The sequence below is a fragment of the Platichthys flesus genome, chromosome 23 (genome assembly GCF_949316205.1).
Source record: "Platichthys flesus chromosome 23, fPlaFle2.1, whole genome shotgun sequence".
Lineage (NCBI taxonomy): Eukaryota > Metazoa > Chordata > Actinopteri > Pleuronectiformes > Pleuronectidae > Platichthys > Platichthys flesus.
The window spans coordinates 11,167,161-11,191,826 of NC_084967.1; the positions used below are offsets into that span (position 1 = coordinate 11,167,161).

General features: G+C 43.7%; 3 protein-coding genes across 4 annotated transcripts; 2 read left to right on the plus strand and 1 right to left on the minus strand.

The window, feature by feature from the left end:
- Window positions 1–2,433: 2,433 nt before the first annotated feature.
- On the minus strand, window positions 2,434–5,634 carry LOC133949077 (zinc finger protein ZFP2-like). 2 transcript variants are annotated; one of them, XM_062383227.1, is made up of 8 exons: window positions 5,510–5,634; window positions 5,159–5,361; window positions 4,762–4,869; window positions 4,543–4,638; window positions 4,336–4,446; window positions 4,124–4,244; window positions 3,758–3,910; window positions 2,434–3,670 (listed from the first exon to the last, which is right to left on the minus strand). In XM_062383227.1, exons 1-8 carry the CDS (start codon window positions 5,526–5,528, stop codon window positions 2,640–2,642), a joined length of 1,842 nt encoding a protein of 613 aa, XP_062239211.1. In that variant the 5' UTR covers window positions 5,529–5,634; the 3' UTR covers window positions 2,434–2,639. The 2 variants fall into 2 exon arrangements, with proteins under 2 accessions (XP_062239211.1, XP_062239210.1); XM_062383226.1 differs by having other exon boundaries at window positions 3,758–3,967.
- An 814-nt stretch (window positions 5,635–6,448) lies between these two features.
- Window positions 6,449–11,645, plus strand: tspan33a (tetraspanin 33a). The gene is made up of 8 exons (XM_062382317.1): window positions 6,449–6,765; window positions 8,431–8,488; window positions 8,598–8,725; window positions 9,247–9,321; window positions 9,670–9,765; window positions 9,868–9,996; window positions 10,090–10,251; window positions 10,456–11,645. The coding sequence occupies exons 1-8, from the start codon at window positions 6,670–6,672 to the stop codon at window positions 10,555–10,557; spliced, it is 846 nt and encodes a 281-aa protein (XP_062238301.1). The 5' UTR covers window positions 6,449–6,669; the 3' UTR covers window positions 10,558–11,645.
- A 3,895-nt stretch (window positions 11,646–15,540) lies between these two features.
- On the plus strand, window positions 15,541–24,607 carry smo (smoothened, frizzled class receptor). The gene is made up of 12 exons (XM_062382318.1): window positions 15,541–16,183; window positions 18,285–18,484; window positions 18,614–18,823; window positions 18,909–19,081; window positions 19,201–19,420; window positions 19,507–19,630; window positions 19,757–19,849; window positions 20,248–20,356; window positions 20,711–20,896; window positions 21,219–21,367; window positions 21,617–21,751; window positions 21,928–24,607. The coding sequence occupies exons 1-12, from the start codon at window positions 15,925–15,927 to the stop codon at window positions 22,518–22,520; spliced, it is 2,451 nt and encodes an 816-aa protein (XP_062238302.1). The 5' UTR covers window positions 15,541–15,924; the 3' UTR covers window positions 22,521–24,607.
- Window positions 24,608–24,666: the final 59 nt, after the last annotated feature.

A 24,666-nucleotide genomic window follows, 5' to 3' on the forward strand; every position in this document is an offset into this window, starting at 1 on the left:
TAGGATACCGTTACTTATCAGATTAAAGTGAGGTGCATTTTAGTAAAAAGCATAGTGGAACATGACCGACAGACATGAACACGATCCTGGCATTGACACCTCTTAATCCTATTAAATCCGATGTGACAATGTTCAAACCCATTATCAGCACTGAAACTTTATGCTAATGATTCTGCACTGGCTCATAGTAACACTCACATGGCTTTAATTCTTTTCTTATAGGATAGGCTGATGCATGACAGTTCTAATAGACGCATGTAAAAGTCTGGCGAGGAACAAAAATATCATTTATTTCCGACCGCCTTTACTTTTCTCTACGTGGCCGGTTGTGCCCCCCCCGCGGAGAAACCAGATAGATAAGAAGCACTCGCCCGACTGATTTAGAAATAACTTGTAGGATGAGCTCGATAGAACTCACCCATTGTGTAGCAACTACTTCGGCCTTGTTAGGATGAGTGTTCGTGTTTTAAGGAGCTTGAAAGCCTCATTGTTCACTCACCTCTTCTTCTTGTTATTCCCTCACTTCTTTGACTGATAAATCATTAAGGAAGTCCCAGTCTGCACATCCACCACTTGTTGGTACAGGAGGATTGCTGCAGCCGAGGCTCGTTGACTTGAACTTTCTGTACCAGCCAGTGTTTCTAACTGGGACATTCTTCAGGACATTAGTTCAGCTCCAGATGTGTGTCACTGGTTCTGGTGTTGAATCAGCTGGTCCTCAGTAGATCCATGAATCCCTGCATCTCCTTTCTACTTTGACTGATAAGAACTAAGTCACACAAATGATCATTATCTCAGCACTGTCATCCCTCGAATGTAGGACGCGGCGATGCTCTGTTAACTCCACATGAAGTATTTGAATGTCAGATTTAGTCGACCGGTTGATGTTTGGATATTTTTCCTTTTCAGCAGCCCTTATTGGAAGATGGTATTTTAACCAGATGTCTCAGTGTTTGTCCGTCACACACACATGAATCATCTGGATGCAGCTCAGCACGGCGCATCTTTACAAAACTTGTTATTTCAACCTCCCCCAGAACAACCCCACATTGAGTTAACGACAGAAAGGTCTTGTGTGCCTGTGTGTGCAAATGCAGCTTAAATGAATGAGTTGTTGAGAGCATCGACAGCCTCATGCACGTCATCAGTGTTTATTTCTTGCAGCACGAAGGCGTTAAACTGAAACTCTATCCGGGCGGGTCGTTCCCGGCCCTTTGCCATCCTGACCATTCAGTGTCCGGGGATCCACAGCTCCACATACACTAGGCTTTTTTCTGTTTCTTTATTTACCGGGTGAATGCCGTGGCTCCTTCCTCTGCTGGTCCCTCAGTATCTGACCCTGTTCCCAGTCTTACTTCACCACTCATGCAAAGTGTTCGAGGGCCTTCGAGAGGAACGAGCCGCTTGTTTCCCTTCTTCTCATGTCCGAGCGAAGTCCGTCGTTAACCCTGGAGTTTATTTTGTGGAGAGACGTGTTCACACCGAGACCAATCTGTGGTAATATTAGTAGTGGCGCTACTGTTCAATGTAGTATTTAATAACAGCACTATTTACGGTCAGAAAACGAACTAGAGTGTGTTATTGTGCTTTGCAGTAGCTTTGGAGGCAGGCGGCTGTTTTGTGACTGAGTTCTTCAACATGAAGCCACTCCCCCTCCGCTCTGTGAGGGATTTCATTGGTTCTGAGGTTGCTAAGTGACACTGGCCCACCATCATTCGGTTTCCTCAGTTACCGTTTGTCTCCTTGGTGATGACTGCATGGCCTCACAGTTGACACGCCCTCTTTCTTCTTCTTCTTCTGCTTCTCTTTCTTTTTTCTAAAAGGAGAGTTCCTGTTTTTTTTTCTTTGTTTTCGTTCATTTCATTTTAGATTTTAGTAAGAAAGAATACAAATGAAATAAATCAGAATATTAATTCAATCACTTTTTCTACTCCTATTTTCAATAAAAAGTGAAAAGAAAAACCAAACAAAAAGTTGATTTGTAAATAAGTAATGTACAGTTTGTATCTGTAACTTGTCAGTCTGTCATTGGTGACAGAGTCTGTCTTGCTTATAACGCACGCTAACAGTAAATAAAAAAGGAAAAAGTATATTTAGACTGTATGGTCCCTTGAAAGCAAGTTTTAAATTAATATCTGATGTATATTCCTGTAACATTGCATTTTTATCTGAGGAATGATGTTATTAAAAAATTGCAAATAAATTGCATTTCCTACAGCTGTTTTTCACTTCCATTTTACATTTGCACGTCTGTGGGTTACGTCCGTTTCCTCACACAAACCACATACATGTGATATGAAGTTAGAATAACCTGGTGTTAAATGAAAACGTTTTCTAAGCTAAGAAGCGGCTGAATGTTAGAAACACACTCAACTCAAGGCTCTGAAAACGCTTCGTGAATCCTGAATACAATGAAGACACCAGAGCAAACACTGAGAATTTAAAAAAGGATTCACTTTTTACTTTTGTTGCTTGAAACTTCATGACACAACTTCAAGTGGTAAACATCTGCATCAGAACAGAGAAATCTGCTCCATCTCAGCAAGGATGAATGAAATATGAAATATGTAACGGCTTTACCATTTTCTTTTTAACAAGTTTAAAAAAGGTGTTAATCTAATTAATCCACTCTGATAACATTACGTGTCAGGTTTATGAGTTGCTAAATGTCTCTTCAGATTCCCCTGTTGTGAGAACTCTCTCTCGCAGCTCGGACACTTGAACGGTTTCACGCCGTTGTGGCTGAGCGTGTGTCTCTTCAGGCAGTTCAGGGTGAGGAAGCGCTTGGGGCACTCGGAGCACTGGTACGGACGCTCCCCGGTGTGAGAGCGCGTGTGGACGATCAGGTGACTCTTGCTGGAGAAGCCCTTCCCGCAGCGGCTGCAGGTGTACGGCAGCTCGCCCGTGTGAGAGCGTGTGTGCAGCAGCAGCTCCCCCGAGGACAGAAACGACTTCCCGCAGGTGGTGCAGAGGTAATTCTTCTCCCCTCTGTGCATCTGCATGTGTCTTGTGATGCCCGCCTTGCTGAAGCTTTTCCCGCAGATGGTGCACAGGTTGGAGGGGCCTTCGTGCAGCCGCTCGTGTTGCTTGAGAGAGTTTTTGCACAGGAATCCCTTGTTGCACAGGCTGCAGGAGAATATCCGGCCTCGCTTGTGGAGCCTCTGGTGCTGATAGTACCCCGACGGGCTGGTGAAGCCCTTCTCACACTGGCTGCAGTGGTACCGGAGGCCGTGGAGCTTCATGTGGGTCTTCAGCTGATTTGGGTGTTCGAAGACCTTGTCACACGTCAGGCATTTGGTCTTTGCCTCTGTGACGATTTTGTTCACGGGCCGCGTGCTCAGGAACCTTTTGTCTTCGCCTGTGGTCCCTTTCTGTCGCCTCCTTTCCTTGTTTTCCAAGTTGTCTTTCTTTTGCTTGCGTTCCCGTTTCTTTTCAGCGCCGTCTTTTTGTTTGCGTTTCCTCTTTTTGTTCGTGTTGCCTTCTGATATCTTCTTTTCAGTGTTCAAGTCTTTCCCTTTCTGCTGAGCCTTAGCGGAGGCTTGTTTCACAGGTTCTTTTTTAATAATGGGAGCTGTTATTTGGTGTTCGCTCTGGATGTGCTCCTGCACCTTCCTCTTAACACGGTCAACAAACGAACACTCAGGGCAGATGAATAAACGAGACAGAGGACCTGAAAAAGAATAAAACACAATTAATTCATATAAAAACCTTGAACGGCTCTAAACCAGTTCAGGTCTGCTGCTGCAGCTCATCTAACCTGATTCCTTTTTTGGTAACCAATTCTCTGCAGTGACATCCGAGCTTGGACTCGAGTCTCCAGCCTCTAAATCCTCCAATGCGAGAGTCTCTTCCTCACTGTCATAGTCATCATCGTCGCCCTCCTCGTTGTACGCCTCAGTGTACCTCGCCACTACAGTTTGAGAAGGGAGGGCCAGTGTCAGGATGTCTTCCTCACTGCTTGTTGGAGCTATAACAGCAGAGGATTTAACATTTTACACAGAGTAACCCGATAAATAAAGAATTTAAGAAGAAAGGCATCAAGCTAGAACCAAAGTAGCTTTTTTTGATAGAAACTGTTCCTTTTGTCTCAGATAAATCCTCTCCCCATCTCCATCAAGCTCACCTGAACTGATTGTGCCCAGTTGCCTGTGATGAAGCAGCAGAGTCTTCAGGTCAAAGGGGTAAGACAGATGTTGTTCAAAGTCTTCTGACACAGATGCTGTTTCAGTGAGCCACGCTGCTGTCTGAGACACAGGGAGGAGCAGGTTGGCAGCTGAAACAATACTCATAACGCTTAAAGAGGGAAGAAGCAGGACTTCTCATGACTGTGGTTACCTGTGGCAGGTCTGGAATGGGCAGCAGCAGCTCCAGCCTGGACAGGAAGTCCGACACCATCTGCTGGAGTTTCTCGTCGAAGGCAGAGCCGTAGTTTTCAAGAAAAACCTCCTACAGAAACAGCCACAGCTGATCAATATTAAGTCTGTCATAAATTAGATCTACCCATCTTCCACTGCCTTAGAGTTGAATGTGCGTGTGGTTCACCTGGAAGAAGAAGTCTCTTTCAAAAGGAACATTCAGCAGTTTCTCAACCAGGCTCGCAAAGTTGGTGTATGAGGTGTTCAGAATATCTCCACTGGTCTGTCGAGAAGAACAATAAAAAAAATTTAACACACTGTTGTCTTTCAGGTCAGTTTGAGTAATCTCTGGGTTTCTGAACGTATGTTGTCCATGATTCACTCTGTAATCTGCTTTAAAAGCCACCTGTCCATCAGAGCTCAGCTCAGCACTGCAGGCGTGGACTTTATCCAGGTGACTCTGGATGCTCTGCAGGTTGGCGACGATGTCACCGCGACACAGCTCCAGGACCAGCTGCCACAGAGCAAAGGTGAGGACACAATAGAGAACATTAACACAAGGAAAAGATTGGATTCCAATATATTAAAACAGACAAGTAACAGATATTAAGACACTAAAAAGATAAATACAGTGAAACTTAACCCCATATGCTTCAGTTGCTATTGTTTTTCAAGTTTTAAATATCAAGTCTAGTCAGGAAACTTCTGATCTACATGTATTGTCCTCTGTGCACGTGCCTGACGATGCAGTAAATCTACAGTTTACACATGTAGAGGGTCACACACAGACGCTGAGTCCTCACCCGGGCTCTCAGACCCAGGACCAGCTGAGCCCTCTGATTGACGCTCAGCAGCTCCGGGACGATCTCCGTCACCAGCCCGATGAAGTCCAGCAGTTTGTCGTAGTGCTCGACTTGGCGCTGCTGCATCGTCTGGAGCACGAAGGCGGACATGAGCCGGACGGGAGGGACGAGGAGGTGGAGGGAGGCCGGAGGCAGAGAGGAGCCTGTGAACAACAACAAACACTAGTGGTTTTTCCTGCAGACCTTCCACACGCCTGGGCTTCAGCCAACGGTGTCACAATAACCAGGTTTTAACGCTGAAATAACTATAAACTGATGCTGGCTCACACTTCGGCGAAGGATCAGACAAACCTTTGCTTTTCCTCGACATTCTCGAGCTTTAATATCGTCTGGGCAGTGAGGAATGTTCAACTTTAACGTTCATCCTACAAAACAGGAAATAACAACTATCACTTCCGGGTAAAACGGATGTTGTGAGCATTGTTGTTCAGTGTGTGTACCCTTTCAGAATAAGGGTAAGTAGACCGACTATATGAAGCTCTACTTTAAAAGACAGCACGTGTTGGGGATGAGAGATAAGAGAGAACATATTATATATAAAGACAAATGCTTATTATCTTATTCTCACTTATTACATAGGTTTCAATTACACAAATGTTTCTGTGGGAAATAGCCATTTCCTCCAGTAGGTGGCGCACAATCTCTCACATGATCGACGAGACACAGAATTTCTGTTAATTCACGAGCCTTACCACTGATCGTAAATTCACACGTTTCTTTATTCATTGTTTCGTCTCTTGAAATAGAAAATACAAAGTTTTGACTCAAGCCATTACTAAAATAAGTGCCTGGTGGATAATAATTACCTTTTGATTATAGTTTCACCTGCTGTACATTTATCCAGTGGATATTTAAATACATAATCACAAATATTTGATGAATACGTTTAAGTACATCCACTCAGCTTGAGATAAAAGTGTGAGTGTCATAGTTTTATGTCAAAACATAATGTACACTGACTAGTTAGTATACGTAATATAATGTAATATAATATAACTATTTGAGTGGGAATGAATGAGAATGAATGTTTGTGTTCTGTCATGATCATTTCCTGTGATCACACACACGCACACACTCTCTCTCTCTCTCTCTCTCTCTCTCTCTCTCTCTCTCTCTCTCTCTCTCTCTCTCTCTCTCTCTCTCTCTCTCTCTCTCTCTCTCTCTCTCTCTCTCTCTCTCTCTCTCTCTCTCTCTCTCTCTCTCTCTCTCTCTCTCTCTCTCTCAGTATCTACACGCCCAGTTAGAGAACACACACCCTGGAGGCTGCAGCCTGTGTGTCACACTCTGTAACGTGTGAACTCGACTATCAGAAATCAGAATCAAATTAGCAGCCTCTCCTCATCTTCCTCACCATGCTGAAGAAGACTCTGTGGGTTCTGGCTCCTGCTCTCGTGTTTCCTCCCAGTTAACTCGTGTCTGACTTGTTGGATCAGACGGAGAAAGACGTCGCCATGGGAGGCAGAGCAGCACCTGGGAGCGACGACGACTACTCCCTCGTCAGTCCCCTTGTCAAGTATCTGCTGTTCCTCTTTAACTTCTTATTCTGGGTGAGTGCTGCCACAGATCACAGTGTGTTCACCTGTATTTACCAGTTCATCGTTCAACCTGCTACACATACTCTGCTTCTGACACTTTGTTTAATCACAAGTGCACAAGTCACTTCTCTGTTATTTGAATTATTCAAAACAATGACGCACTGTGTTACCTGCTTATGTTGTGTTGTGTTATTTCTGTGGAGAAGTGTGAGATCTAGTTGCAGCACAACACTGCGCTGTTTGTTTGAGTTTCACTGGGAGTGAAAGGGGTCAGGAAGCTCAAACACACACACACACACTCACACACACACACACACACACACACTCACAGTAAGTAGGCCGGCTGTGGTTTTCAGGTTTCATACATTACATGACTAAGGTTATTGGTTAAATATGTTAAATATTGCTCTTGTTGTAAGAAGATACAAATTGAAGACTAACAAATTAAAAGTCAGGTTACCTATTACAGGAAGAAGTGAGAGATAAAGTTTGTAGAGTGAGCAAAACTTAATGTATGCACAACACTAACAGGATGTTACTGTTTGTACTTTAGACTTTAAAAGTTAAGAATTTGGGTGGAAATGAACAACGCAGCTCAGCAGTGACAAGCAAAGTTCACACCAGTGGGTTTCGGTGTCAGGTGCCTTGTGACTGCAACATAAGCAGATTTCCTTCTTTCTTTTTTTTTTTACAGCTGATCAGGTTTTAATCCTCTGAGGTTCAGCTCAGTGTGAGCATTTTCTTATTTCCCACAGAGCGAGGAAGCAACATCAAGAAACCACAAATCATAAAGTCTGCGTAGCTTTTACTTTCTCACATCCTTCTTCATTTCCAGCAACGTGTCTGAAACCCCCCAGTGGGGGTGTGTGAGTGTGTGTGCTCGACATGTTGTCACGTACAAAGGCTGTGTAAAAACTTGAAGCTCTTCAATGTGGAATGTGTTGTTGTCTTTTCCGTTGCCTCCGGCTACAACGAGCTGTGTGCAGGTCTGTGCTGCTTCTCTCTTCGTCTGTGATCTTTGAAAGTCTGAGATCTCCTTGGAACGTCCATTTTTCATCATAGCCTTTGCAGCCAGGAAGGGTGATCAATCAAATAAGGAGATCAGTTAACTATCCAAAGCAACATTTGATTTAGCAGCAGTTTAATTGAACTTTTAAGAACATTTCCTGACCCTTAACGCAACTTAACACATTCCAAAAGCCCCTTGTTGGCTTCAGGTATCACTTCTCTTTGAAACTAAACCTTTCTCCCAAACAGGCAGACCAATCTTCACCCCACAACCACGAGAGACTGTGGTAACTGGATCCACTTCATTCATGGTTGGGAAGAGTGTTTCTGAGGGCTCCCTATTATTCTATTGAGCCCGCTCGGTGAAAGGGTCTTTATTTAGGGAAGCGTACAGGTGACTGCCAGGTTGAGATTAGTCAAATGGAGGCAGAGTCTCCTCCCGGCATGGTGGAGTGTTGTGCTCAGTATTTTCTTCTACGGGCGCAGCCGCCTTTCATGTGCCTCTGTACGTCCTCCACATCTTTCCTGTTATCATGATTGAGCATTCTGGTGAATTGTGCCACTCCCTCGACATGTATGGACACATAAAGGGTTCCTCTTCGCCCTCTGTTGTGTCTGAGGTTTCTGTGTATTGAGGGAATCTCTCTTTTTATTTCATTCCCTCCTCAGATCATTGCTCTGGTGATGGTGTCGATCGGCGTGTACGCTCGCATGATGAAACACGCAGGTAAATTATCATTAAGGGAAAGAAAACTGTTTGTAAATGTAATCATAAAATGATGCCTTATACATTTTTATTTCCTCTTGTCTAAAAGTTAGATTTTCTCTCCCCTCAGAGGCAGCACTGGCCTGTCTGGCAGTGGACCCTGCGGTAATGCTGATGGTGGTCGGGGTCCTCATGTTCATCATCACCTTCTGTGGCTGCGTGGGCTCCCTGCGAGAAAACATCTGCCTCCTGCAGACAGTAAGTCCTGAGGTCCTCAGCAGCCATTGGGTTTCTGATTAACTGTCAATCAGGATGTTTCAACCTGTTTTCATAGCTTCGAAAAAGGAATTAAAATCAAAGGTATCACAAACAGGAACTCTCTGAAATGACGGAGACAATCTATTTATCGTGTGATCTGACTTTCTGGGAAGTGGGGATACTGACCTATACCACAGCCAGCCACCAGGGGGGAACACGACCATTTGGCTTCACTTTAAGGGAGCTGTCACGTCGTTTATCTTATTTACAGTTTAGGGTTAAGCTCAATAAAACACAGGCACACCCAAATTGTTTAATAACAAATTTACTCATTACAAATTAAAGAAAAATTCTAATAAATCTTAATGTGACTTTCTTGTGAGTGTAATAAGCTACAGCTGAGTGTCTATGGAGACACAGGATCACATTGGATCTGTCTTCTGAAGAATGAACAGCAAACAGATGATATGATAAGTCTCTCTCTCGCTCTCTATCTCTCTCTCTCTTTCTCACCCTCTCAGTTCTGTGTCTCTCTGACCCTGATCTTCATGCTGCAGCTCGTCGCTGGAATCCTCGGCTTCGTCTTCTCTGATACGGTAAATTAAACAAAATGGAGGTTTTTTCTCTCATTAGTAAAGTGCAGAGATAATTGTATCTTCCAGAAAGTACACTTTTTCACATGTAGATATATATGATACGTTACAGTGTTATATAAGATTGAATTGGATTATTTTGTGTTTTATTTCTAATGATTGACTGATCAAATTCATGTCTATCGTCATCACTGTTGAAATATGTGTATGTTGAGTCCAACAGTAGATCTAATGCATTAATGCAGAATATATATATATCAATACTCCTCATCTGTGGGATGATAAAGCTTCTAGTTCCTGGAACGAGGTAGTGAATTTGTTGAAAGACTAAACCCCTTGTCCTCCTCCAAGGCCCGGGGCAAAGTGACTCAGATGATCAACAACGCCATTGTCCACTACAGAGACGACATCGATCTGCAGAACATGATCGATTTCGGTCAGATGGAGGTGAGGATTTGGTGCATCATCTGTTTTCATCATGTAGCTATGACAGATATTGGATATGTCCGTCTAATCTTTTCCTTGTCTATCGTCTGTGTGTGTCCTCAGTTTGGCTGCTGTGGGGGTGTGGCGTACAATGACTGGTCCCAGAACATGTACTTCAACTGCAACGTGACCAACCCGAGCAGAGAGCGCTGTTCTGTCCCCTTCTCCTGTTGCATCATATCCAGAGACAAGGCCGGCCTTCTGCACACGCAGCTGATCATAACCCACTGATTTAGCTTAGTTTTTTGATTTAATGCTTATATCTGTATATGTCCACTTTTGCAGGAGGTTGTCAACACCATGTGTGGCCAGGGCATGCAGGATTTTGAGTACGTTGAAGCTGGAAACCACATCTACACCAATGGCTGCATAGATAAATTAGTCAACTGGATTCACAGCAACATGTTCCTTCTGGGAGGTATCGCACTGGGATTGGCTATTCCACAGGTGAGCTGCGATCAGACACAAGAGACTGAAGCTGTTTTCAGGCGTGAGCACATTATCCAGACTTTGCCTTGTCACGTATGTAGAAGGCAAGGTGCCCTCCTCAGACGTGTGAACAAGAACAGGAAGATCTCCGGGGGGTTCATGTGAGGGGCGGCGTTGTATCCGGCTGTTTAATCCTCTCGTCTGTGTTTCTCTCCTCGGCAGCTGGTTGGGATCCTCTTGTCCCAGATTCTCATCAACCAGATCAAAGACCAGATCGTGCTGCAGAGCTACAGCGCCAAACACCGCAGCGACCCGTGGAGCTGACCCAGACCCGGTCCTGGAGAATGACACCCTGAACGTGGTGATACGAGCAGCTGGAGGAAGAAGGGGAGAATTCATTAAGGAAAAACATCTGTCGGCCTTGTATGAGCATCTCCTCTCGTTCCTGTTGGAGGAAAGTGGAAACAAATGGACATATAGAACTCTGTCGCCACCCACTGGATACACCCCATGCCTGCATTTACCAAACATTTCATAGCAGGGGCAGAGCCAAGGGTCATACTGACAGAATTACATTGACATTAAATCAACAACTGGTGTCACTATAATCAACAAACCATCTTTTATTGTTCCTTCTTCAATGAGATGCCAAACTGGAGCGGTAGTTATTTAAACGCCTACGCTGCTGCAGAGCTGAAAAGGGAAATATCATTTTTGTCAACGTATTATTTTGCAGATCAGGGCGGCCCTGGCAATGTTGGTGCCCCAGGCGAGATTTCAAATTGGCACCCCCCGACATACACACGCAAACTGTCATGCATCCCCAAGAACTTTTGGACTGTATACAGATGCACACACAGGCAGACAAATTTGTAAGCTATAGAAAACAATACAAATATATAATAAAAAATATCAAAAGAGTCCTGTACTGATAGCATATCATGTCATGTCGACACAAATAAACATTCATGATGTGCACAATCGGGGTGATTCTTACCTCTATATTGTTCTTTCTTCGCCTCCTCTATTTTGCGGTGCTTTCTGAATTATGCACCTGATAATTTAATCTTGTTTTTATTCATCATTGACTCTTACCACAGTCTATCACCGCAGCGTGTACGTCAGGGAAACAACTGAGGCGGAAGCAAAAATTCTGTGTGAGCCGCCGCCTGACTGTTCACACAGGGAGCCATCCAGGAGGATGTTTTAGATGCTGGCTTGCTTGTCCACGGAGCCACGAGCTGATGCCACGGGTGGTGACATCAGCAAATGTCCCTACGATGCTGCCAAAATGAGGAGGTGTTTATACATCTCTTTGTATGCATCATGCTGCTATGAGGAACTGTTGTGAGGTGAAATGAAACTCCCTTCTTTTGTTTCTGTTCATGCTGAAATAAAGTGGATTCACTTGGTCTGACGTTTTAATTTTCTGTTGGTTGACTTATCAATTAATTTATTAAAAGCTAATTGTCCCCTGCTACGTAGTCTATAGGGTTTTTATATTGTGCCCTTGAAGGATATTAAAGATTTCCTTTTATGGACAACTTTAGTTAATCACAAGCTGCACAAACCACTCTAGAGCAGCAGAGGAACCCAGCAGCCAGCAGGGGGCAGCCTCAGGACATCACATGGAAAAAAGCAGCAGCAGACTTTGATTCTTGTACAGCGTCCGAAGACAATAGTTTTTTAAAGCATGTTGAATCATCCAGTATCTAAAATCCAAGAATATAAAAGTAACTTTTAAGTAAGGCTGTCAAATATATGTAGTAAAGTAGAAAATATTTCTCTGAAGTGTGTATCAGACACACACAAGATAATTTGTTTATCTTCTTATAGCGCTTAGTTCACCATGGCAATCATCAGGAACTATGGACTAGATACTAGTGTGCTCGTTCTCAAACAAAAAGGACCCTGGTTCGATCCCCACTCTAACCAATCTTTAATTTCGCAATACACTGAACTCTTAATATTGGCAGGATTTCTCCTATTAATTCCAAATTATCTTACACTATGTAAATTAAAATTAATTAAACATAAAAACAGAAAAATATTAAATAGAAAAAGAACTTGTGCGCAGTGGGCTTCTGCGCAGGATGTGCGCAGTGGGCTTCTGCGCAGCATGTGCATGCGCAGTTTTTATTTTTATTTAATGTAATTTAATAGTTTTTATATTTAATTTGATTTAATTTAATTAAAAAAAATATATATATTTAATTGTATATTTAATTTTTTTGTAATTTACATTTAAATGACCTGTGTGAATAGAGGGGGCCAGAATACATGATGTGTACATACTGGATCCCAGAAATGCCTCACACCCCTGTTACAATGTAATGAACATGGTTCTTACATGATGATTTTAACTTGTTTTATTTAATAAGAGCCGCAAGCTAATGTCTGAAGCCTCACTTCGGGGCCGTGTCGGGCTTCTGGCTTGTCCTGCGAGACCTCACACCGCCACAGAGTGATGTCACTTCCTCCCCATCCAGTTGACGGCCGGCGTGACCGCAGAGCGGCTGGATATTTGCAGGGGTGTGTGTCTGAACAGGTCGCCACCCCAAACAAATGTTTTGCCAAAGAAAACACAGCTCATATTCTGCACATATGTCGTGGCTGATGTATTTTCAATCCTGTTCCCTCCCTTTATTCTTTCATTTGTCTTGTTTTTAACTGAATTCCCAGGAAAACTCCACTGCTCGTTGATGCCACCACTACAGGCTGAGTTTGTATCATTAAGCAGATTTAATATATTCGCACCTTCTCTACTTGATGCATTGAAACAGAACCAGTCAAATGTTTGATTTCCTCTGGCAGCAAAGTAAAGAGTAGCTGTATTTAATTTGTGTCTGTCAGTATTCAGGTTCAGCATGTTTATAAATGTTAAGTGCTCTTTGTATCCACAGCTGCAAATGTCAGAATTCAATATCTTGTATAATTTGAGGCAGATTCCTAAACTGCTACACCCTCATCTCATCGCCAATCAATTTCTCCGCCTGGCAAATGAAAACCCTGAGTTTTGAGGCGCTCACACACCGAAACCCGACGCCTGGATTCTCTGGGAGCTTGAAACAGTCCAGCAGTCGTTGACGCAAGTCCACAATCTAAACATGACATTTCTGTGTTAGTTTAAAAAGCTGTGGTTACTCCCCCTTCAGCTCAGGATCTACAGCATCAGGCACAAAGGAGTGAAAGCACTTCACTTTAGGGCCGCTACATGGTATAATTTAGTAGGACAGTGAAAAAGTGACAGAGCAAACCATAGTTTGTGTGTGTTTGAGTGTGTGTGTGTGTGTGTGTGTGTGTGTGTGTGTGTGTGTGTGTGTGTGTGTGTGTGTGCGTTGGCCTCTGCTCTGTTGCTCTGTGTGTGGTCCCCCCTTTTTTTTTTCTTGCCTCTGACTCACTCACTCAGAGGCGGCCATGTTGCTGTGGGGTTTTTAAGGAGGTCCAGACCCACACACACACACACACACACACACACACATACACACACGGTGGAGGGAGCAGCGTTAACCCAGTTCTACTCTCAGAACACCGGGGGAGAAACAAAGCATGTGCAGCCGTGCAAATACCACAAGTGCACTGTCCAGTTAATGTGAGAACAACAGTTGCACCATGCTGGACCCAGATCAGTTTTTTTCCAGGTTTCAAAAGCATCACAGTGGAATGGTGAGAGAATAATGTGATTGTGTGTGAGTTTGTGTTCAGGATCCCTGCAGCCGCCTTAACCAGGCGAGAGGAAGCCCAGTCCATCATGAGCCTCCCAAAGGAAACTGGTTCAGTGTAGTTTGGAGTTATTTACTGTTCTGGTTCCCTCCCTCCGACCCACACACAGCACGGACCTGCACCACGTCACACAAACATGTAACTGTTACTCACAATGTTCACGCAAATCTTTACGTTATAATACACGTGCAATGTTTTAACTGCAGTTATTTTAAGGCAAACAAACACCAGCCAATATTCATTATGGAAGGGATTTAATAATGGAAATCATCTTACATCTGTGTGATAGTGTCTCTGTTGTGTAAAGTGTCACAGAATCCAACACATGGGTACAGTTTAATCTGGTAGTAGGGAATAGGTGATGGTGGTGGGGATTACAGATACAGTGTCTGTTCATTTAACATCTACATCACAATGTTATTCATGTATTTGCATTGTTGATGTTAAATATGTGAACATTATTTGTACTACCTTTATATTTTTGTGTTTGTCTGACATTGAGCAGGTTTATAGAAAAACGACTGGCTCATGAATCTCAGTGGAAGGATGTGTTTCAGGCCAGGAAAGAACCAACATCTTTTATAAGAACACTCTGGTTTATTTCTCAGAGTTATTCATGGATCTTGACGAGAGGAATTGTCGGGCCCTCGGAGGGAGTCTGCTGTCTCACAGACGTCTTCGAGTTTATCTGATTATTCATTATTCTTACAGGTTTAAAACAACACAGAGTTAAATCACACAGTTGAACAAACCTTCACTTTCAAGAGGAAAGTATGGATTTAATCAACAATGTGAAATGTAAACAACTCTCTCTCTCTGTCAGTGCTCTTCTGTCAGTGTAATGTACAACACTTTAATTATATGCAATATTCTATATTTCTGTATTTATCGTTCAAGAATAGTGGTAAAAGTCTAGATTATTGTTAATATACATGCAACGACGATAAGAAAAAGTTTATTTAATTATAAATGGTTGTGCAGCTGAAATGACCTGTGAGTGCTTTGAGTTTCAATAAACAGCTTCTGTAGATTCTTTTGTTAAATCCCAGATTCTCAAAAGGTTTGAGGGGTTTTCATTAATCAGTTTATCTCATGGTGGACCTGATTTATAACATCACACAGTACAGGCCCTGATTCAAACTACACTCTTCAGAGGGGGGTCTGAGTTGTTTTGGTGTGTGTGTGAGGGGGGGGGGGTGGTCCTGGAGATGAGACACTGTGGAAAAGGGCCTTTACACATTCTTCCACTTGCAGAGGGGGGATGGTAGAGGAGGAGGAGGAGGTTGTGTTGCCCTCGCTCTCCTACACCATGTGCATACCACAGACACACACACACTCACCCTCACCCTCACACTCACACACTCACGACAACAAGGATCTGAACACAACAGATACACCACAAATCCAGACACATCTCAGGACAGTGAGCTCGGAGACGCGAGGCAGCTTCTCCTTCTCCTCCTCTGCAGCAGATGACGCGGGGAGGTGGGAGCTGTGGAGCAAAGGGGGTGGTGCGTGTGAGCCGCAGATCTGGTTACACACATCCACACTTTTTCATGGCAAGTTTTTTGGGAAAGTGGGGGGAGGGCGACGCTGCGACTTTTTCCTCGGGCCCGATGTCTGTTATTTATTTCTTAATTCCCAGCCTCAAGGAAAACTTCAGGAGCAGATCGCCCGTTCTTTAAAAGTTCCTCCGCGGCTCGTGCGCCTTTTTGGGAACCGTTTGGATAATGAGTGGATTCAGGAGGATCCAGCAAAGAGCGGAGGATTAAAAAAAAAAAGTTGGGGAGGAAACTTTGAAGCGGCCCGGAGATTTTCTTCAGCATGGAAATAACTACTTCTTCATCTAAAGACGGAAACACCCTGTCTGGATTATTGACAAAGGACCATTTATGCACCAGAATATAAGAATAATCACTTTACTAGTTTTATTTCCCTGCATAGCTGCGTCTCTAACTCGAACCCAAGATGTCTTCCCCCGGCTGGAGCCCCATTGTTGGGATGCTCTGCGTCTGGGCTGCTGCTGCCTGGCTCCCGGGCTACGGGGCAGTGTTGTCTCCAAACGGGACATTGTTCGAGGACCACTGCAAGAAGACCACGACCTGCGAGGCCCTGAAGTACAACACATGCCTGGGGTCTCCTCTGCCCTACACCCACACCTCCCTGGCCCTGGCGGAGGACTCCACCACACAAGAGGAGGCTTTTGAGAAGCTGACCATGTGGTCCGGTAAGATGTTGTGATCCCAGTGAAACATGTTGGATCCCACTCTGCAGCCTGTGATCCCACTGGTATATCAATATGTTGTCAATGCAGAATCAATCAATCGATCAGTGTTGATCTGTAAAGCTTGTTTCATACAGAAGTTCACAGTAAAACATACAAACCGATGGAAAATTCATATGATGCTCCATATGAATAAATTAACACAACCGTCACCTTTACAGCATATGAATTATAATATTCCCATTAAACACACACACACGACTTAAAGCTAAAGCCTAAGAGCAAATCATTTTTCAGGTTTGCTTTCAAAGGCAGAAATATTGTCTTCTGATTTAAACTCAATTCATTACAAGATTTCCACACAAGTAATATACGATTCAAAGAGTTTGTGCTAATCAATTATTAATTTATAGTGATAACTGTACTTATGTCATAGTCTTTAGTTTTTAGATATTCGATTAAATATGAATTCCTAGTATAATGTTTACTCTATATTGGTTATATCTGGGGTTTATCATGTGTCACGTGTTTGTGCCATTCAATAATTAATTCATAGTGATTATCATCACCTCCTAAATCTGTTCATGGTAATTCCTTAGGATGTGACAGTGAGAATTGTACTTGATGTACACAATGGTTTACCGCGTCTCTTATAAAGAGAAAATAATATTCTTAATCAACTTAGAAAATGACGTCAGTTGGAAACACACAAATCATGAAGAACAATTTAAATATACAAGATATATCCACACAATTAAGAACTTTGATTTTAAAATACTAATTTCCTTTGTGTGTTACACATTAAATTTTTTTTTAAGCTGGTAAATACATTTACTTTGTTAGTATATAAAGAAAGCTGCAGCACAGAGACATGATAAACCCCAGTTATGGAGTAAACTCAAACAATCTTTAAAGAACAGGAGTATCAGGCTTTTATTTTGTAGTAATAACATATAAAAGGAGTAGAGCTCAACCGTCTCCTAATGAAGCCACATTTAAATTCAAAAGATACAGATTTGTATTAGGATCTGCAGCAAATTTCATAAATCTCAGTCCTCCAATAATTTAGTCTTGTGATTGAATAAATTAATTCATCTGAGAAAAGAGACACTATTCAGAAATCCTGCTGCTCTCCTCGCTTTAATGTGATAATCATGTTAATGGTTGTGACAATGAGCTGCGACGAGACGACTCAGGTACTTGGGGGGAACGAGAGGATGAGCGGCAGGACAGGAAATGAAGGGTTAGAAGTCATTAAAGGAAACAAAGGCCGGCACTCATAGGTGTTAGCGAGGAGACAATGGACGAGTCACACCAGGGACAGAGTTTCAGATATTCTGCAGGAGGACGACATCATACAGGACGTCTCGCTAATGACCTGCCGCTGTCTGACTCTGACTGTACTGCAGATTCATGTCAGATCTGTGACTGTTTGTCATGTGTCGTACAGACGAGTCCTCACTCTGCAAGATCCTTCAATACGAAGTTAAAGTTAAAGGTGCTATATACCTTATCCCTCTACACATTAATCAACAGACAGTAAGTAAATCAGAGTTGGCTGCAAATGCTTATTTTAATCTGTTGCCAGTTTTGACAAGATAGCCTGCAATACAATCAAATTGAATGGAAGTGGAAGTGGAATGATTATTACACGTGATCACAAGTTTGGTTTGCTCTAAGTTTGTATTTAAAGGCTATATAATCACTAGTTATTCCAATAGTTGGTGGCTCTGACTGAGGGGACTCTGCGCAAACTGACTCTGTCTGTACTGTAATTATAGTTTTTCATATTCAATGTCCAAACATTTCCCAAAACACTAGTTTATATCAGCAATAGACTGGAAACTACTGTTAGCTTATGTCTCGTTCACTGTTGCAGCTTCTACATTGTGATCTATACGATTTATAATTTGAATGTTGGAGCTGGGTTTACCAAGCTGACATGGGGCAAGAGAGGGGACATCATCCTGGACATCTTGGCAGTGTTTCTGGCATATAGAGTTAACATAGAGACATTTGAATAAGTCACATCTGGGAAATTGCAACAAAACTCCTTCATAGATAAACGAAGCTCACGTCATCTCTCTCTGATTTGACATCCCAGGTCTGAGGAACGCTCCTCGCTGTTGGTCGGTCATCCAGCCGCTGCTCTGTGCCGTCTACATGCCCAAGTGTGAGAACGGCCGGGTGGAGCTGCCCAGCCAGACCCTGTGTCAGGCCACGCGTCGGCCGTGCAGCATCGTGGACCAGGAGCGAGGCTGGCCCAGCTTCCTCAAATGTGACCATTTCCCTCAGGGATGCGCGGTACGCTTCATTCCTACATGTTGTGTGATACTTTACTGATCACTGATGTTTTCACTGCAGGTCAGAGGTCACGCTCCAATGCTGCATGGGCTCGAGACTCGGTAAAGCTCATCTTTTCCCTCTGTGCAGAATGAGGTGCAGAAGCTGAAGTTCAACACGTCGGGCCAGTGTGAAGCTCCTCTGGTGAAGACGGACATTCAGTCGAGTTGGTACAAAGACGTGGAGGGCTGCGGCATCCAGTGCGACAACCCTCTGTTCACCGTCAGCGAGCACAACGACATGCACGTCTACATCGCCTACTTCGGCACCATCACGCTCCTCTGCACCTTCTTCACTCTGGTAAAACTTGAACACGACCCCCTGCGTTGTTTGTATTAATTCACTTCGACCATCGCCTCACTTTGACCGCTTCCTCCCTTTTCAGGCCACGTTTCTTGCTGATTGGAAAAACTCCAACCGCTACCCAGCCGTCATCCTCTTCTACATCAACGCCTGCTTCTTCGTGGGCAGCATCGGCTGGTTGGCCCAGTTCCTGGACGGAGCGCGGGAGGAGATCGTGTGCAAGAGCGACAACACCATGCGACTCGGGGAGCCATCGTAAGAAAACAATCCTCAACCAGATCACATTTGGTCTAATGCCTTTTTTACCTCACTATTAGCAGGTAGTAGAGTTAGCATAGTCAAGGCTTATGACTTTTTCCCATTGGCTCCTGCAGGTCTTCAGAGACGCTGTCATGTGTCACCATCTTCATCATCGTCTACTACTCCCTGATGTCCGGCGTGATCTGGTTCGTAATGCTCACCTACGCCTGGCACACGTCCTTCAAAGCCCTGGGCACCACCCAGCAGCCGCTGTCCGGCAGAACCTCCTACTTCCACATGGTCACCTGGTCCATCCCCTTCGTCCTCACCGTGGCCATCCTGGCTATTGCTGAGGTGCGGAGGAAGTCCTTCACCGTTGATTTGTTTTGGTCTGATCACATGGTCCCTTTACTAACCTCTTCTGTCTGTGTTGTCCACAGGTGGATGGGGACTCTGTGAGCGGGATCTGTTTCGTGGGTTATAAAAACTACAAATACCGGGCCGGCTTCGTGCTCGCACCCATCGGTGTCGTGCTTGTTGTCGGTGGCTACTTCCTGATTCGGGGTGAGCACACACATTTACAGCAGCAGCATTTCCTCATGTCAGAAGTAAATAATAAATATAACAGAGACGCTATTAAGTCACGTGCACTTTCGATATGGGTTCATTTTGTGTTGTTCTTTGTTTTAGGTGTCATGACCTTGTTTTCCATCAAGAGTAACCACCCAGGACTGTTGAGTGAGAAAGCGGCGAGCAAAATCAACGAGACGATGCTGAGACTCGGTGTGTTCTGATGTCCTTTATTCATTTGTACCATTCGGGTTGAGACCTGGGTCAAACTAAAGCCGTTTTCAGACTTGAACTCCAGAGAATCTATGCAGGACTTAATGTATAAATTCTGCTGCAGAGCCTCTTATTCAAACAGTTGAGTTCTTGTCCGGAGTTTGAAGAAAGCTTAAGCCTGAGCCACAGAAATCAAAGGTTTGAAGAGTGTGTAGCAGTGAGTCACTGTGAACAAGGAACACCAATACTCTTGGTGGTTTGATATGATTAACCAGTCCGTGAGATACGTTTCCCGTTTACTGTGAGTTTCCTCATTCTGAATATTCTGTATGTATTCTATTTTTGGTGACGTCTCAGAAATTTAGTTTCTAATTTGTTGTTCTGTTTCTCCTCATTAGGCATATTTGGTTTCCTGGCTTTCGGGTTTGTTCTGATCACCTTTGGCTGCCACTTCTACGACTTCTTCAACCAGGCTGAGTGGGAGAGGAGCTTCAGAGAATATGTGCTGTAAGTTTTGTTGTTGATAATCACAGCCTCCGCTCCCTCAGCCCCCCCCCCCCCCCTCTGCATCCAGTCACAGTCACACACAGAAATCCACAAACTGATGCTGTTAAAAGTTCCAAACCGCCGCTCCACCGCTCCAATTTACATCCGCGAATGCAGCCCTGTTTTTCTCCCACAGTGTTGACACTGGCTGGATCGCAGTTAATTTCACCTCAAAAATGTAAACCCGCTCTTTCCTGTCCCAGCATGCAACAGTCCCTCTTTTTCACCCGTTCTTTGAATGCACCCTCAGTCACAGTGGCCAGAAGGTGTTAGGAGCGCAGGACACTGACCGACCGATGCGATATCTCCCAACAGGTGTGAAGCCAACGTGACGATCGCCTCTCAGACCAACAAGCCGATCCCAGAGTGCACCATTAAAAACCGGCCGAGTCTAATGGTGGAGAAAATCAACCTGTTCTCCATGTTCGGGACCGGAATCGCTATGAGCACCTGGGTCTGGACCAAGGCCACCATCCTCATCTGGAAACGCACCTGGTGCAAGTAAGCAAGCAGCAATGTCACTCCGTATGTTTACTGTGATTTCTTGCTGTGTGTGAGTGGATCGTGGCCCTGTGCTCGTCCACCTCCATATTCTGCAAAGAGCTCATGATGAAAGTTGTCTGTTTCATGCATCCAGGCTTGTCCCAAATAAAGCTTCATTTAAAAATATATGGAGGTATGCTGTGCCCTGCAGAGTTTCTATCAGGAGAAAGTATAATCTGAACATTTCTCAGAAAGCTTCACGCCGCCTCCTGATCCTTCAGGAACTTTAACGTCATCTGGTGCTCCTCTCTGTATTTTCACCCTCTTCCCTCTGTGTCAGGATTATCGGCCGCAGCGACGACGAGCCCAAGAGGATCAAGAAGAGCAAGATGATCGCCAAGGCGTTTGCGATGAGGAAGGAGCTCCACAAGGACCCGGAGAAGGAGCTGTCGTTCAGCATGCACACGGTGTCGCACGACGGGCCAGTGGGTGAGTGTTTCAGGAGATTGATCAAATCTAAAAAGACATCATTAATTAATTCTTAAACTAATAGGTGTCATTCATTCTCATACAGAGAGGTTAACATTGATTTTTCTCCCATGAATGTTAACTTTGTTGTCTAATTTTGCTGAAACAGTATCTGCACTTCCACCCTGTGGTCAATAACTGGAACTGCAAGTAGTCCAATTTTGGATTACTCCAGCTGATTTAAAGCTGCTCATATTTTCTCTTTCGTAGCTGGAATCAATTTCGAAATAAACGAGCCGTCCAATGAAATGTCATCAGCTTGGGCGCAGCACGTGACCAAGATCGTGGCCCGGCGAGGTGCCATCCTGCCTCAGGACATTTCTGTCACCCCCACAGGCACACCAGGTGAGAGCTGCAGGTCCCCTCTTAAATACTATAGTGAATACACATGTTCCCTCATTATCGCTTTCTTTATCTTTTATCCTTCTTTACCTTCATTATTTCCATCTACTTTACCTTTTCCCCCTTTACTTTATCAAATAATTACAAAAAATGTCCTCTTTTCTGTATTTTCTCCACAGTGCCACCTCCAGATGAGCGGAATAGACTGTGGATGGTGGAGGCCGAGATTTCCCCTGAGATGATAAAGAGGAAGAAGAAGAAAAAGAAGAGGAAGAAGGAGATGCGTCCAGTGAAGGAGGTGACGGAGCGCGAGTTGTGCCGCAGCACGGTGCCTCGTCTGCCCAAGCTGCCCTGCCACCCGAGCCTGGTCGCCAACCTGAAGGAGCAGCAGAAGCTGGAGGAGGAGGTCCTGCCGGGGTGCTACCCAGACTTCCCATCCTCACACCCTCTGTCCTGTGAGGAGCGATGCCGCTACCAGCCGTACCAGAGCAGCCAGAACAGCTACGGCCGCAGCCTTCTCTCTAATCCTCTGACCTTCAACGATCGTCCGGAGGATCTGGGTCTCGGCCCCCGCTGCCCGCCCTCTGCCTCCAGCTGGCAGCCAAGCAGAGCTTCTCACTACCCCCGGGAGGTGCATCTCACCGACGGGCTCTCAGAGAGGTTGGCCCATGTGGCTCGGGTCCCGGCAGGCCGCAGGGTCAACTACGGGCCCATCCACTCCCGGACCAATTTGATGGAGGCGGAGCTTATGGACGCTGACTCTGACTTCTAAGACTTAAGCTCCGGTACCTTCTGGCTCTTTTGCGGTACACAGACAGTAAGCTATGAAAAGTGCTGGATACTTCTTAATTCTTACTGAAGTGCACCAACACTCTGATGTCCAGACGTCAAGACTGAACTGCCCTGGGCATTTTTTTTCCTTTCGAATTTTGTTGTTGTTCTTTTTTTTTTTTTAAGGAAAAGGATAAAGTGAAAAAATTAGTTGTGAATAAGTTAAAGAGTAATTTTTGTACTTTGTGTCCACTTAAATTTCCAAGGCAACTTCATGATGATGAGAAATGAGGCAGCTAAACTGGTCGTGCCTTGAAACAATATAGATTATTAGTTTGAAAACCTATGAGCTCAACATTCAACCTAAAATATCGTCATTGCCATTTGACCCACTCGTCAAAATTTTTAGATCACAATGAAAGGTGCTACATTCTATTCTTCTTCAGCTGTAATCCTAGAAAACGTTCCCTTCAGAGTCATAGTGCCGAAAACCTTGACTCATACATTAAACCACACAACTACAGGCTGCCTGCAAATACTTTTGAACCCAGGTCTTCTCTTGTGTTATATGTTAATGTTGGTTTGGCTCTTCCCAACACTATTAACCCAATAGTAATATGTGTTTATGTACAGTTAACTGGAGGTTCTAACCGTTATCCCCTGCTCTATTAGGACTAATATCACTTCCGTTCACGTTCACTCATACGCACACGGAACAGTTCACTTCCTACTGTGCGTGCGAGGAGGTAAATTAAACATTTGCTTACTGCGGCAAAGCAAATCCGCTTCAACTTTGGATAACTTTGAGCAACAATATTCATCTATATGTGTGACAGTGTCCTCACAATGTGGATATTTACATCACTTTTCATCATTATCGCCCAAATTCAGCAAAGTAATAGAAACAGGATTTTAATGTCAATCAGCTCATAGAACTAAATGTTACCGAGTTAAGATAATTAGAAATTATCTGTTGCCTGGTGCAACAAACCGACACTTCATGCAGTTCTCATTTTGTTCTCAATGCGATCTTTTGTATATTACAGAAAAAACTTCATTTTACAATTATTTTTAAAAAGTGTTATTTTTTTACAGCAGTGTTTGTACGTTAGTTTCATCTGTTGTATATATTCAGTCTGAACTGGGCTTCATGTGTTTCCTCTTCTCCTCAGTCCAGATTTAAACTCCTCTGTCTTTTACACTGCAATGGACATGGACTTTTTTTTATTATCTGAACGAAATGCTTTTTCTGTCGCTCATTTTCCTAAATGCATTTTCTGTACATAGGCTGTTCATAGATTTCTAATTTGTACAAATTTATACATCAAATCTCTTGATACTCTGCTGACACCATGTATAAAAAGGGAAGAGTCGATTATGCTATAAAAAAAGTTTTCACTGTACTTGTGCTGTAACCAAAATGTCCCCTTGTGTTGTCATGTTACTCTCACTGTGGAGAAATGAGGCTGAAGTAGACGGTGCTAGATGCCTCTTAGCCAACGGAGAACCAGCTTTGTCGAATATGTCTTGTATTTCATGTGTATGAGAGAGGATTATTTATGTTCACAGTAGTCAACAATGTAGTTTTGCAACAGAAACTCAGTAGATCATAAACCAAGGCCCAACTGTCCAGGATCCATTTGTTATTCCCTTAAAAAAGTGGTGAGAATGTTGAAAATCTCACATTGTTTGAAGGAAGTGGAAAAAATGTCTGCATCTGCCCCCTTCTTCCATGACCCACATCACAACTCTCCACCAAGTTTTGTGGAAATCCATTCAGTTTTTGTGTAATCCTGGTAAAAAACATACAAACCAACCAACACACAAACAGGTCAGGGAGGAAAAAACATTAAGTCATCAGCAGAGGTAATAAAGCAAAGTCTGACCAAACAGCTCCTACAAATACTATTAAGAAATCAAATGAAAATTGCCTTTGAGACTTTGTATGTTTTTTTTCTAAGGCATCAAGAGATGTATCAATGGGCCAGTCTGTGTTGCTTTCTGTGTTCAAAAAAACCTTTATTGTCAATTTTACCGCGCAACTGTATTTTTTGTTGTTTTTACGTAAATAAAATAATCCTTCATGTTTGTTGTGGTTGTTTCTGTTGTGTTATTGAACATGAGCATTTGCAGCATTTACAACTTTC

Excerpts from the sequence above, each read along its gene's own strand:
- LOC133949077 (XM_062383226.1), bottom strand. Across the intron at positions 4,870-5,158 it reads TCCTGGGTCTGAGAGCCCGG|CTGGTCCTGGAGCTGTGTCG; the intron begins GTGAGGACTCAG and ends GCTCTGTGGCAG. Across the intron at positions 4,447-4,542 it reads AAAGAGACTTCTTCTTCCAG|GAGGTTTTTCTTGAAAACTA; the intron begins GTGAACCACACG and ends CTGTTTCTGTAG.
- smo (XM_062382318.1), top strand. The coding sequence starts at position 15,925 with ATGTCTTCCCCCGGCTGGAGCCCCATTGTTGGGATGCTCTGCGTCTGG. Across the intron at positions 18,824-18,908 it reads TCTGCACCTTCTTCACTCTG|GCCACGTTTCTTGCTGATTG; the intron begins GTAAAACTTGAA and ends CTCCCTTTTCAG. Across the intron at positions 20,357-20,710 it reads AGCTTCAGAGAATATGTGCT|GTGTGAAGCCAACGTGACGA; the intron begins GTAAGTTTTGTT and ends ATCTCCCAACAG.
- tspan33a (XM_062382317.1), top strand. The coding sequence starts at position 6,670 with ATGGGAGGCAGAGCAGCACCTGGGAGCGACGACGACTACTCCCTCGTC. Across the intron at positions 9,322-9,669 it reads GCTTCGTCTTCTCTGATACG|GCCCGGGGCAAAGTGACTCA; the intron begins GTAAATTAAACA and ends TCCTCCTCCAAG. Across the intron at positions 9,997-10,089 it reads GCATCATATCCAGAGACAAG|GAGGTTGTCAACACCATGTG; the intron begins GCCGGCCTTCTG and ends CCACTTTTGCAG.